Source organism: Aegilops tauschii, chromosome 6 (assembly GCF_002575655.3).
Source record: "Aegilops tauschii subsp. strangulata cultivar AL8/78 chromosome 6, Aet v6.0, whole genome shotgun sequence".
Lineage (NCBI taxonomy): Eukaryota > Viridiplantae > Streptophyta > Magnoliopsida > Poales > Poaceae > Aegilops > Aegilops tauschii.
The window spans coordinates 446,308,282-446,321,874 of record NC_053040.3 but is presented as its reverse complement, the minus strand read 5'-3'; the positions used below and the strand labels follow the sequence as shown (position 1 = coordinate 446,321,874).

The 13,593-nt window shown below is 47.7% G+C and overlaps 1 protein-coding gene across 1 annotated transcript; it reads right to left on the bottom strand.

Moving 5' to 3' along the window:
• Nucleotides 1-5,228: 5,228 nt before the first annotated feature.
• LOC109784747 (flavonol synthase/flavanone 3-hydroxylase) lies at nt 5,229-6,650 on the bottom strand. The gene is made up of 2 exons (XM_020343345.4): nt 5,664-6,650; nt 5,229-5,572 (listed from the first exon to the last, which is right to left on the bottom strand). Exons 1-2 carry the CDS (start codon nt 6,453-6,455, stop codon nt 5,360-5,362), a joined length of 1,005 nt encoding a protein of 334 aa, XP_020198934.1. The 5' UTR covers nt 6,456-6,650; the 3' UTR covers nt 5,229-5,359.
• Nucleotides 6,651-13,593: the final 6,943 nt, after the last annotated feature.

Here is a 13,593-nt window from a genome sequence, read left to right as displayed (position 1 = left end):
GCTGATGCATATAAGGCCAAACTTGCGACGCCGAAGTACGCTATAGAGTTGTTCGGACTTTTACTGGCAACTCATTTGTTCCCACACCGAGCCCCTCGCAAGTTAGGCCAAGGTATTTTTGTGAAATAACCGTAGGAGCCATATTTGTCGGGAAAACCATACGGATGACTAACTCGGATATTGTTTACTGGTAACTGAGTGATATGCTGATGATTACTTATGTATATAAAGGCCATCCCCCCGGCTATTTGACATGCTCGGGGTTGGAGGCGGAGGAACAGGCATAGTACAGGCTCAAAAAGTAGAGAGTGCGGTATACAAAAAGTTATTTTGGACCTCCTGTCGCATGTCTGCGCCGCCAGTCCTCGGTGGGGGGAGTCCTTGATGGACATAGCCCCTTATGTGAGTATACGGATCCAGACTCCGATAGAGCCGGTTTCCGATTTTTATTCTGTTCGTCACCTGTTTTTTTAAGTATATCGAAAGAGGAAATAAATAAAAAAGAAAGTAAATAGTTATACATAGAAAAAGGTTATTGGAATGCTCGCAGGCTTGTCCGTATTGTGCTTCCGCCGATGCCCATGGTATTTTGAGTGCGTAATGATGTACGCGTGGTACAAACTTTGTAGGTGTACGGAGTGGGCGGCGGAAGCCGGGTTGCTATTGCCGTTCTAGGGGTAGTCGGTCCTCGGGTGGAGACTGCTTCAGACCCCCGGTTTTTTGTTGGTGAACCTTCCTGTCATCCCTGTCGCTTGGCGTCTTCCTTCCCCTATGTTCGGCGTTGAGCTTGCCGGCCTGTTTAAAGACCCAGCAGTTTCTGTTGGTGTGATTGGCTGGTTTATCGGGGTGGACATGAATCTGGCAGGGTCGGTCCAAAATCCTGTCTAGGTTGGATGGTTCATCTCGGTTCGCCCTGGATGGCTTCTTCCGCTGACCGGGCTTGGGGTTGCTGAATCCGGCGTTGACCGTTGTGTTGCCTGATCTTTCATTGTTAGTGTGACTATTGTTTTTGCTTCCCCGTGGCTTGCCGTTGGCGTCTCGGATTTCGGAGGTGCCCTGGTTGCTGGCGCTATTGCTTCTACGAGCGAGCCAGCTATCTTCTCCCACGCAAAAGCGAGTCATCAGAGCAGTGAGAGCTGTCATGGATTTAGGTCCTTCTTGGCCGAGGTAGCGTGCAAGCCATTCGTCCCGGACGCTGTGTCTGAAAGCCACGAGGGCTTCCGTGTCCGGACAGTCGACGATTTGGTTCTTTTGACTAAGAACCGGGTCCGGAGCTCCCTAGCTGATTCGCCAGGCTGTTGGACGATGTGACTTAGGTCATCAGCATCCGGTGGCCGGACATGTGTTCCTTGGAAGTTATCGAGGAAGGCCTCTTCCAAGTCCCTCCAGCTGCCTATGGAATTTTCAGGCAAACTGTTTAACCAGTACCGAGCTGGTCCTTTTAGTTTTAGTGGGAGGTATTTAATGGCGTGGAGGTTGTCTCCACGGGCCATATGGATGTGGAGGATGAAATCTTTTATCCATACTGCAGGATCGGTTGTCCCGTCGTATGATTCAATATTGACGGGTTTGAATCCTTCGGGGAATTCATGATCCATTACCTCATCAGTGAAGCAAAGCGGGTGTGCGGCGCCTCTATGTTGGGCCACACTGCGGTGTAACTCCGAAGGAGTCCCATTGCGGTTTTCGGCCTGGTCGCGGCGAGGTGTGACACGTTCGAATAGGTAGCCATCGTCGCGTGTTGAAGCATGTTTTTGTGATCCATAGATCGGTCTTGCGCTTCCTGCTCTATTGTCCTAGTCCCTCTGCAGGTTGTCTGGGTAATCGTGGCCTGCGTTGTTCTTGCCTTTATGGCGAGGTGGGGCGGTCTGGTGTTCGGCTGGAGTTGCCTTTTATCCGGACAGAGTTGCCGGTGACCTGCCGTGTTATGTGACGATGGTATGGGCCCCAACGCCCCATCATCGGACTGGTAGAGCGATCTGTGCTTTGGGTAGCTTTTGGCTGGGCCACTGAGGCCGTATTCTTCGGCGACCAGGACTTCGGTCCATCTGTCATTGAGTAGGTCTTGGTCAGCTTGAAGCTGCTGCTGCTTCTTTTCAGGCTCCTTGCCATAGCTATCAGCCTGCGCTTAAAGCGCTCCTGTTCGAGGGGCTCTTCGGGTACGATGAAGTCTTCGTCGCCGAGGCTTTCCTCATCTTCGGAGAGCGGAAGGTAGTTTTCATCGTCCGGTCCGTCGCTGTGCAGGGCCTATTTGTCGGGGCTGGCTTGCCCATTTTCCTGTTCGTCCTGCTCGAATGTTGCTTCCACAGGGTCTTCATTGCTTTCGGCGCCGTCCGGAGTACTATTTCTCCAGTGCCATTGTTGCTGCGGTATGACTTGGGGCGCCGGGACTTAGACTGTGACTCAGGAGTTTTAACTGAGTCTCCCTTGTCTCTGCCGCGAGGTTTTTTGAGTGTATCGATCATGTACACGCCATGTGAAGGGGTGGCCATCTTGCGCCTGATGACTGGCGGATCTTGGCCTTGTTCCTTATCTGCATCGTCATCTGGACCGTCAATGTCTGCGGAGCCAGAAGTGGGCATGTCGGTTAAGTCCTCGACAGTGGCTATGAAGTGGGTGGCGGGTGGGAAGCAAAATTCTCCGTCGTCAGCCCCTAGTTCGAACCGGACATAGTTCGGCTGCGAGCTTCCCGTGAATGACAGGTTCCTTAAAGAGTTTAGCACATCGCCCAAAGGTGAGTGTTGAAAGACGTCTGCGGCACTGAATTCGAAGATCGATAACTGATCTAACTCAGTGTCCGCAAGCGTATATGGCCCGGAATTTATAGCCAGAGACGAATCGAGAGTTCCACTGACGCAGATATCGCAGGGTGCCGAGTCCGTGTGCGGCTCCAACGCCGCAGACTCTGTGGCTTCGGATGGCACGATCTGCTCTGGTTCTAAGGCCGTTACAGCAAGAGGAACCATCTCCTGGATGTGATCCAATGACAGATTTAAGTCATGTTCCTTGGAGCGAAGGGGAACGATCGCTGCGGTCTCAAATCCATTGAAGATCAAGTCTCCATGGATATCCGCGACGTAGTTCAAGTTCCCAAATCTGACCTGGTGGCCAGGGGCGTAGCTATCGATCTGCTCCAGATGGCCGAGCGAGTTGGCGCAGTACGAAGCGGCCGAACATGAAAATCTGTCCAGGGAGGAAGGTTTCTCCTTGGACAGCGTCGCTATAGACGATTGAAGGGGCCATCGAACCTTTCGTCGACGGCACAGTGGAACTCTCAATGAAAGCACCAATGTCGGTGTCAAAACCAGCGGATCTCGGGTAGGGGGTCCCGAACTGTGCGTCTAGGATCGATGGTAACAGGAGATAGGGGACACAATGTTTATCCAGGTTCGGGCCCTCTCTATATGGAGGTAGTACCCTACGTCCTGCTTGATTGATATTGATGAATATGGGTGTTACAAGAGTTGATCTACCACGAGATCGTGATGGCTAAACCCTAGAAGCCTAGCCTATATGACTATGGTAATGAATGTGTCCTTTCCGGACTATCCCCTCCAGTTTATATAGACACCGAGGGGATCTAGGGTTTACATAGAGTCGGTTACATAAGAAGGAATCTTCATAGTCGGTCGCCAAGCTTGCCTTCCACGCCAAGGAGAGTCCAATCCGGACTCAGGTATAGTCTTCGGCCTTCATGTCTTCACAGCCCATCAGTCCGGCCCATGGATAACAGGTCGGACGCCCGAGGACCCCTTAGTCGAGGACTCCCTCAGTGGTCCACTCCCACATGTTTCACCTCTTCTTCGACTTAGTGGCTCCCTGATCGATCTGGTCGAACAGGATGTTGGTGGCAGTCGAAGGTTGTTGGTCGATTCATCGCCTGTAAACATCGATGGCCTCTAGGGTGTCTTGTTTCCTGGGCGGCGGCCCGGGTGGTGGTAGTCGTAGTGCTCATGGGTGGAGCTTGCAACTTAGGTCCGGGAAACCATGTCTGAGGAAAGTTTCAGTTGATACCGGGACTCACATGCTGCCGTGATACGGGCTCCTGAACCATTGGATCTCAGATGTCAGATCCGATGACATATGAGGAGCTGGTGTACGTACCTGCGCACAATTTTGGGACTCTTTGAGGGTATTTTTGCAAAATGTTCAAGAGCTCCCAGGAACCATTGGATCTGAGATCCAAACGGCTCCTGAGAGTTCGTATCACCTCAGCCTCGGGATCACCCGATATTTCCCCTCCATGGTCGAGTGCATGGTGTGGTGGCTGGCATACGGACGTCCTATGGTGGTGTGCGGTTGTGGTCCATGTGCTTGGAAATACTTGGGGTGAAGACAGAGTATGCTTGCTAGGGTGAAAACAATGTCTGACTTTGGTCACGCAGACGAAATCGACGCCCGTGGACGTCGTCACCTTCTTGAGGTCCTCCGTTGTGGTTGCTCCTTGTCCTTCGTCATGCTTCAGATGAAAATTTTGATCTTTGGATCAGGTGGTGGCAGCGCTCTAGCGTCGTGTCCTTCCTGAAGGTACTGTCTAGGAGGTCATGGTTCATTCTTCACCTCTTCGCGGTGTCTTTCGCCGAGAAGGGCTCCGGCGGCTTCATAGTGCTCATGGGTTTTTTTTTTGCAAAATGTTCAAGAGCTTCCGAGAACCATTATATTGGATCTGAGATCCAAACGGCTCCCGAGAGCCCGTATCGTCTCAGCCTCCGTATCTCCTGATATTTCCCCTCCATGACCGAGTGCATGGTGTGGTGGATGGCATACCTACATCCTATGGTGGTGTGCGGTTGTGGTCCGTATGCCTGGAAACACTTGGGGTGAAGGTAGAGTATGCTTGCTAGGGTAAAAAACATGTCTGGCTTTGGTCAGGCAGACGAAGCGGCGCCTGTGGACGTCATTACCTTATTGAAGTCTCCGTTGTGGTGGCAGCGCTTCGGCATCGTGTCCTTCCTGAAGACATTTTCTAGGAAGTCACGGTTTGTTCTTCACCTATTCGCGGTGTCTTTCGCCCAGAAGAGCTCCGACTACTCCATATTATGCATAGTGTCATTTTGTGTACTTTGAGTCGTTTGAAGTGTTGTGGTTGCTGGCCTTTGGCACATGTGTATCTTGCCTTGGGTGAGTGTGTGTGTGTTTGTGTGGTGTTCTGTGGGTGCGTCGAATTGTATGTTGGGTGTCGCTTTATCTATAAAGCTATCCAAACAAAAGCCTTAACAAAATCCCCCTTCAAGAAAAGCACAAGCCCAAATTCCCAACCACCAAGGAAGACAATCCAAACAGATACGCATGAAATGTAGGATTACAGTACATATGAACAAGGGGATTATTGGTTAAAGGTCTCTGTCGAAGGATTTGGCTACTGTGGTAGCTTGTTGATCTTGCAGTACTTGTAGTCCTTGAACTTCTTGGCCTTGTACTTGGCCGGGCTCTCGTCGGCGACGAGCTGCGGGTGCGGCCCGACGACGTGCTCCGGCGGCGGCTCCACGAACACCGGCCACGACATCCGCGTCTTCTCCCGGCTCACCGTCGTCCGGTGCAGCACGGCCTTGTACCTCCCGTTGCTCATGATCTATCACATTAACCTCCATGTCAAACGGTGAAATAGCTGATGCCACGGCGCAAGTCGATCAAGAGCGTACTACGTTCCAGCTAGCACTTGCCTCGATCTGGTCGCCGATGTGGATGATGAGGGCGCCGGGCACGTAGTTGACGTCGTACCAGCATCCGTCCTTGAACACCTGGAGGCCCTGCACCTCGTCGGGCAGGAGGACGGTGAGCGTGCTCATGTCGGTGTGCGGCGCGAGGCCGAGCGCGAGCTCCGGCTGCGGGCACGGCGGGTAGAAGTTGATCTTCTGGAGGAGCACCACGTCGTCGCCGCCGAACGCCTCCGCCATGGCGCCCTCCTCCAGCCCCAGCTCCGCCGAGAGGCGCCCGAACAGCTCGCGCGTGAGCCGCACCATGTGGCCGCAGTAGGCCTCGTTGGCCTCCCTGTACCCCGCGGGGCTCTCCGGCCAGACGGAGTGGTTCACGGCGGCCGGCGGCGCGACGTTGTGGAAGAGGAAGTCAGCCCAGGCCTTCTTGCCCTCCAGGTCGCCCTTCCGCAGCGTGGAGCCGTAGCCCTCGGTCCTGCCCTCGCCCGGGTCCATGGCGTACCGCTGCTTCTCCTCCTGCGGCAGCGCGAAGAACCCGCGGCCCACGCGCTGCAGCTCCGCCACGGCCTCGGCCGGCACGCCGTGGCCGGTGACCTGGAAGATGCCCCACTCCGCCGCGGCCTCCGCCATGCGGCGCCCGGCGTCCTGCGAGGACATGTCGACCACGGGGATCTCCGGCGGCGCGGCCCCGCGGAACGTGGTGGCGCGCGGCTGCTCGTGCTCGGGCCGCACGAACTCGGGCGGGAGCGCGCCCAGCGAGGACGCCAGCGCCTGCACGCTCTGCGCCGCCGCCCGCGCCATCCCCCTCCGCTCTCCCCCGATCGAGCCAGCCGAGTATTTACGCACCTCGATCTCCTCTCGCGCCGGCTTGCGTCAGCCGTGACGGACAGGTCTGGCGAGCACGCGTGGGAGCGGGATGGGACGAGCACTAACGGAAAGGTGCTCCATGGGAGCGCACGCGGTGCGTGCGGGGCGGAGGAACGCAAATTCGCAACCACTTTTGCATGGCGGTTTTAAAGCAGGGAAAAGATTTACGACGGCGACCACTCGGCAACCTCATCGCTCGTCGCCGTCGGGCACGTGGTGGTGGCGGTGGAACTCGGAACACTGCTTCTTCGATGTCGCCGTCGGGATCTTGGCGGGATCGCAGTTCCGTCCATGTCGATTTGATGAGCTTGTGACGATCAGTGTCAAGCAGCTATAGCCTATAGCAATGTGGCAAGTTTTTCTTTCCCTCTGCGACTGGGCAATAATGGCTAGCGATTCCAGCTCCTCATCGTACGGCTTGGAGTTCGATCGGTCGTACTAACAGCTGGTTGGGTGGATGTCATGGAAGGAGAGCGATGTGCGTGTCTTCAACAACCACCGCGTACTCCCGCCGCGAGGGATGCAGTCGATCGTCTTCCAGAAGATCCGGCAGAGGTTTTACATCTATTATTATATGACTAGCAATAGGTCCGTGCGATTGCAACGGAAAAATATATATCATAATGTCCCATGGCCATGATTACATTTTGCTGCATCACTGAGCTACACTATCACTCTTATGTTCGTCAAATCCTGAACAATTTTTGAAATCATGCACATTTTGTTAAACTCGTGAACATTTTTCAAATTCGCGAACACTTGTACAAATTTGAAATAAAATTCCAAAATCAAAAACATTTTTTCAATTCATGAACATTTTATATTATTTATCAGCATTTTTTAAACAAATTTTCTTGACTCTGCGAACACTTCTATAATTGTCGAACACTTTTTTGGAAATTGATGGAACAATTTCTGAATTTCTCAAACATTTTTTCGATTTAACGAACATTTTTTGAAATAAATGATTTTCTTGATTCCGCGAACATTTTATGAATGAATAAACTATTTTGTAAGTCAAGAACAATATTTGAATTTTGGTCAATTTCATTAACATTTTTAATACACGAACTTTTTCAAATATCATGAACATTTTTTTATTTGCCGAACATTTATTTTCAAATTTCAAACATTTTTTGAATAAACAAACATTTTTTACAAAATTTCGAACATTTTTTATTCCTGAAATATTTTATGATTTATTAAAAAAATGTCAAAATTCTTTTTAATACACGAACATTTTAAAATATTATGACATTTTTTATTTCACAAACATTTGTTTTCGAAATTTCAAATATTTTATGAATAAGTTTTTTTTGCAAAATCCTGAAATTTTTTTAATCCGCCAACATTTTATGAGTTATTAAACATTTTATTTCAAAATTCTTTTTAATACACGAAGATTTTAAAATATCATGAACATATTTTGATTTGACAAACATCTGTTATAAAATTTTCAAATATTTTTTGAATAAGAATTGTTTTTTTTACAAAATCATGAACATTTTTAAGTCGACAAATATTTTATGATGTATTAAAAAATTATTTCAAAATTCTAGTGTTGTTAGAAAAAAACAATTGACACTAAGAAAAAGGCCGCCCAGACATGGGCACGCTGCATTGTCTCCCAGCGCGCAGAGCGCAGTATAGGAGGTCTGTACTGCATGGGCGGCCCATGCAGGGATTCTCCTGAGTAAAAAGTTTTTTTTTATCATTTATAGGTGGCATTGGTGTGTAATATTTTGCAACTTTAGGGCAATTTGCATGACATGCCGCCAGAAGCAATGGCCTTTTATTATTAGGTATAGATAATAATATTCAGTAAATATTTCACAACTATGCATAACACAATCAAAAGCATATGTGTTTTATAGTAAAAAATATATGTGTTTTGAATTTCATTTCTCGTATTAGTAATCCGAATATTTAGGACGCCGATAACACCCACACATTCGGTCTAGGCAGGTGTCAGACCGAACGTTTCTTTTGGTACTCCCACCTAATGAACTAGAGCGGCCTCCCGATCGCCCCTACAGGCCGTTCCCGTGTAAAATGAAAAGGAAAAAAAATACCGGTAACAAACCAAAAGAAAAAACCCAGGTTTTTGGGCGTTGACAAAAAAGCCTAGTGTTTGCTGTCAAACGAAAAAAAAGCAATGAACTTTAAAAAACAGAAAATTGCCATGTGTAAACAGTTTTTTTTGCAACAACCAAAAAAGGAAAAAAAACATGGCAATTTCCATCTATACATACATGATGGTGAATATATGTTTATTAAAGTTGCCATTAATGATTATATTGACATGAATATAAAGGTAGAAATTGCCCTCGCAAATATAGGTTTTGCCATGGAATATAAAAGTAAAAATTTAAATGAAAATTAAAAAGAAAAAATCATAGCAAAAAAAAGGTAAAAGAAGTTGTGAGGGTGTTGTAGGTAAGATTGTCATGTCAATAAAGGTAAAATTGCCATGGAAATAAAAAGTAAATTTTGAAATCTTTTTCTTGTATTTTTTAAATTTGCAATGGCAGAATAATAAAAAACAATAATTTTCATGGAAAATATTCAAAAAAGTATAATTTGCCATGACAACTTATTCTTGGCAAATCTTAGGCATCTCCCACGGCGACCCGCAAATTTCCTCCTGCATCCGTTCATGGACAGGGGGGGTGTTGGGTAACGTAGCAATAATTCAAAATTTTCTACGCATCACCAAGATCAATCTATGGAGAGACTAGCAACGAGAGAGAGGGGAGTGCATCTTCAGACCCTTGAAGATCGCGATGCGGAAGCGTTACAAGAACGCGGATGAAGAAGTCGTACTCGCAGCGATTCAGATCGCGGTTGATTCCGATCTAAGCGCCGAACAATGGCGCCTCCGCGTTCAACACACGTACAACCCGGGGACGTCTCCTCCTTCTTGATCCAGGAAGGGGAGAGGAGAAGTTGAGGGAGAACTCCAGCAGCACGACGACATGGTGGCGATGGAGCTCGTGGTTCTCCGGCAGAGCTTCGCTAAGCACTACGGATCAGGAGGAGGAGTTGGAGGAGGAGAGGGCTGCGCTAGGGGAAGGGGTGCGGCTGCCCTCTCTCTCCCTCACTATATATAGGGGGAAGGGCGGAGGAGGAGGCGCCCTAGGGTTTCCCTAGGGGAGGGGCGGCGGCCACAGGGGAAACACTAGATCGGTTTGGGCGCCCCCACCCCTAGGAAACTTGCCCCCCAAGCCGGGAGGGGTGGCTGCCCTAGGGGAGGCGCCCCCACCTCTCCACGTTACGTGAGATGGGGTGGGAGGGGCGCACAGCCCCTTAGTGGGCTGATGTGCCCCCTCCCCTTGGCCCATAAGGCCCCCCAACGATTGCCGGGGCCTCCGAAACCCCTTTCGGACACGCTGGTCGTCACCCGGTACCCTCGGAACAATTCCGGACTCCAATACCCTTCGTCCAATATATCGATCTTCACCTCCGGACCACTCCAGAGTTCCTCGTCATGTCCGGGATCTCATCCAGGACTCCGAATAACCTTCGGTAACCACATACTATTTTCCATAACAACTCTAGCGTCACCGAACCTTAAGTGTGTAGACCCTACGGGTTCGGGAACCATGCAGACATGACCGAGACACCTCTCCGGCCAATAATCAATAGTGGGATCTGGATACCCATATTGGCTCCCACATGTTCCATGATGATCTCATCGGATGAACCACGATGTCGAGGATTCAGTCAATCCCGTATACAATTCCCTTTGTCTATTGGTATGTTACTTGCTCGAGATTCGATCGTCGGTATCCCTATACCTTGTTCAATCTCGTTACCGGCAAGTCTCTTTACTCGTTCCATAACGCATGATCCCGTGGCTAAATCATTAGTCACACTGAGCTCATTATGACGATGCATTACCGAGTGGGCCCAGAGATACCTCTCCGTCATACGGAGTGACAAATCCCAGTCTCGATTCGTGCCAACTCAACAGATACTTTCGGAGCTACCTGTAGTGTACCTTTATAGTCACCTAGTTACGTTGTGACGTTTGGTACACCCAAAGCATTCCTACGGTATCCGGGAGTTGCACAATCTCATGGTCTAAGGAAATGATACTTGACATTAGAAAAGCTCTTAGCAAATGAACTACACGATCCTGTGCTATGCTTAGGATTGGGTCTTGTCCATCACATCATTCTCCTAATGATGTGATACCGTTATCAATGACATCCAATGTCCATATTCAGGAAACCATGACTATCTGTTGATCAACGAGCTAGTCAACTAGAGGCTCACTAGGGACATGTTGTGGTCTTTGTGTTCACACATGTATTACGATTTCCGGATAACACAATTATAGCATGAACAATAGACAATTATCATGAACAAGGAAATATAATAATAACCATTTTATTATTGCCTCTAGGGCATATTTCCAACAGTCTCCCACTTGCACTAGAGTCAATAATCTAGTTCACATCACTATGTGATTGTAATGAATCCAACACCCATGGGGTTTGTTCATATCTCGCTTGTGAGAGAGGTTATTAGTCAACGGGTCTGAACCTTTCAGATCTGTGTTATCTTTACAAATCTCTATGTCATCTTGTAGATGCAGCTACCATGCGCTACTTGGAGCTATTCCAAATAACTGCTCTACTATACGAATCCGGTTTACTACTCAGAGTCATCCGGATTAGTGTCAAAGTTTGCATCGACGCAACCCTTTACGACGAACTCTTTTACCACCTCCATAATCGAGAAAATTCCTTAGTCCACTAGTTACTAAGGATAAGTTCGACCGCTGTCATGTGATCCATTCCTTGATCACTCTTGTACCCCTTGACTGACTCATGGCAAGACACACTTCTGGTGCGGTACACAGCATAGCATACGGTAGAGCCTACGTCTAAAGCATAGGGGACGACCTTCGTCCTTTCTCTCTCTTCTGCCGTGGTCAGGTCTTGAGTCTTACTCAATACTCACACCTTGTAACACAGCCAAGAACTCCTTCTTTGCTGATCTATTTTGAACTCCTTCAAAATCTTGTCACGGTATGTATTCATTTGAAAGTACTATTAAGCGTTTTTTATCTATCCTTATAGATCTTGATCCTCAATGTTCAAGTAGCTTAATCCAGGTTTTCCATTGAAAAACACTTTTCAAATAACCCTGTATGCTTTCCAGAAATTCTACATCATTTCTGATCAACAATATGTTAACAACATATACTCATCAAAAATTCTATAGTGCTCCCATTCACTTCTTTGGAATTACAAGTTTCTCATAAACTTTTTATAAACCCAAAATCTTTGATCATCTCATCAAAGCGTACATTCCAACTCCGAGATGCTTACTCCAGTCCTTAGAAGGATTGCTGGAGCTTTGCATACTTGTTAGCATCGTTCAGGATTGACAAAACCTTCTGGTTGTATCACATACAACCTTTCCTCAAGAAAATCGTCGAGGAAACAATGTTTTGACATCCCATCTGCAAGATTTCATAAATAATGCAGTAACTGCTAATATAATTCCAACAGACTCTTAGCATCGCTACGAGTGAGAAAGTCTCATGATAGTCAACTCCTTGAACTTGTCAGAAAACATCTTAACGACAAGTCGAGCTTTCTTAATGGTGACACTTACCATCATTGTCCGTCTTCCTTTTAAAATCCATCTGCACCCAACAGCCTTACGACCATCAAGTAGTTCTTCCAAAGTCTATACTTTGCTTTTATACATGGATCCTCTCTCAGATTTTATGGCCTCGAGCCATTCGTCGGAATCCGGGCCCACCATCGCTTCTCCATAGCTCGTAGGTTCATTTTTGTCTAGCAACATGATTTCCAAGACAGGATTACGTACCACTCTGATGTAGTACGCATCCTTGTCGACATACGAGGTTTGGTAGTGACTTGATCCGAAGTTTCATGATCACTATCATAAGCTTCCACTTCAATTGGTGTAGGTGCCACAGGAACAACTTCCTGTGCCCTGCTACACACTAGTTGAAGTGACGGTTCAATAACCTCATCAAGTCTCCACCATCCTCCCACTCAATTCTTTTGAGAGAAACTCTTTCTCGAGAAAGGACCTGTTCCTAACGACAAACACTTTGCCCTCAGATCTGAGATAGAAGGTATACCCAATTGTCTTGTTTGGGTATTCTACGAAGACACAATTTTCCGCTTTGGGTTCGAGCTTTTCTGGCCGAAGCCTATCGACATAAGCATCGTAGCCCCAAACCTTAAGAAACAACAACTTAGGTTTCTTGCTAAACCATAGTTCATACGGTGTTGTCTCCACGGACTTAGATGGTGCCCTATTTAAAGTGAATGTAATTGTCTCTAATGCATAACCCCAAAATGATAGCGGTAGATCGGTAAGAGACATCATAGATCGCACCATATCCAATAGGGTGCGATTACGACGTTCGGACACACCATTACGCTAAGGTGTTCCAGGTGGCGTCAACTGTGAAACGATTCCACCTTGTCTTTAGTGATTGCCAAACTAATAACTCAGATACTCTCTCCCTTGATCAGATCGTAGGAACTTGATCTTCTTGTTATGATGATTCTCAACTTCACTCTGAAATTGCTTGAACTTTTCAAACGTTTCAGACTTATGCGTCATTAAGTAAATATACCCATATCTACTCAATTCATCGGTGAAGGTGAGAAAATAACGATATCCACTGCGTGCGTCAACACTCATCGGACCGCACACATCAGCATGTGTGATTTCCAACAAGTCACTTACCCGTTCCATTGTTCCAGAAAACGGGGTTTTAGTCATCTTGCCTATGAGGCATGGTTTGCATGTGTCAGGTGATTCAAAATCAAGTGACTCCAAAAGTCCATTAGCATGGAGGTTCTTCATGCGCTTTACACCAATATGACCTAAGCGGCAGTGCCACAAGAAAGTGGTACTATCATTATCAACTCTACATCTTTTGGCACCAATGTTATGAACATGTGTATCACTACGATCGAGATTCAATAAACCATTCACATTGGGTGCATTACCATAGAAGGTGTTATCCATACAAACAGAATAACCATTATTCTCTGACTTAAGTGAATAACCA

Excerpts from the sequence above, each read along its gene's own strand:
- LOC109784747 (XM_020343345.4), bottom strand. The coding sequence starts at position 6,455 with ATGGCGCGGGCGGCGGCGCAGAGCGTGCAGGCGCTGGCGTCCTCGCTG. Across the intron at positions 5,573-5,663 it reads ACATCGGCGACCAGATCGAG|ATCATGAGCAACGGGAGGTA; the intron begins GCAAGTGCTAGC and ends TTAATGTGATAG.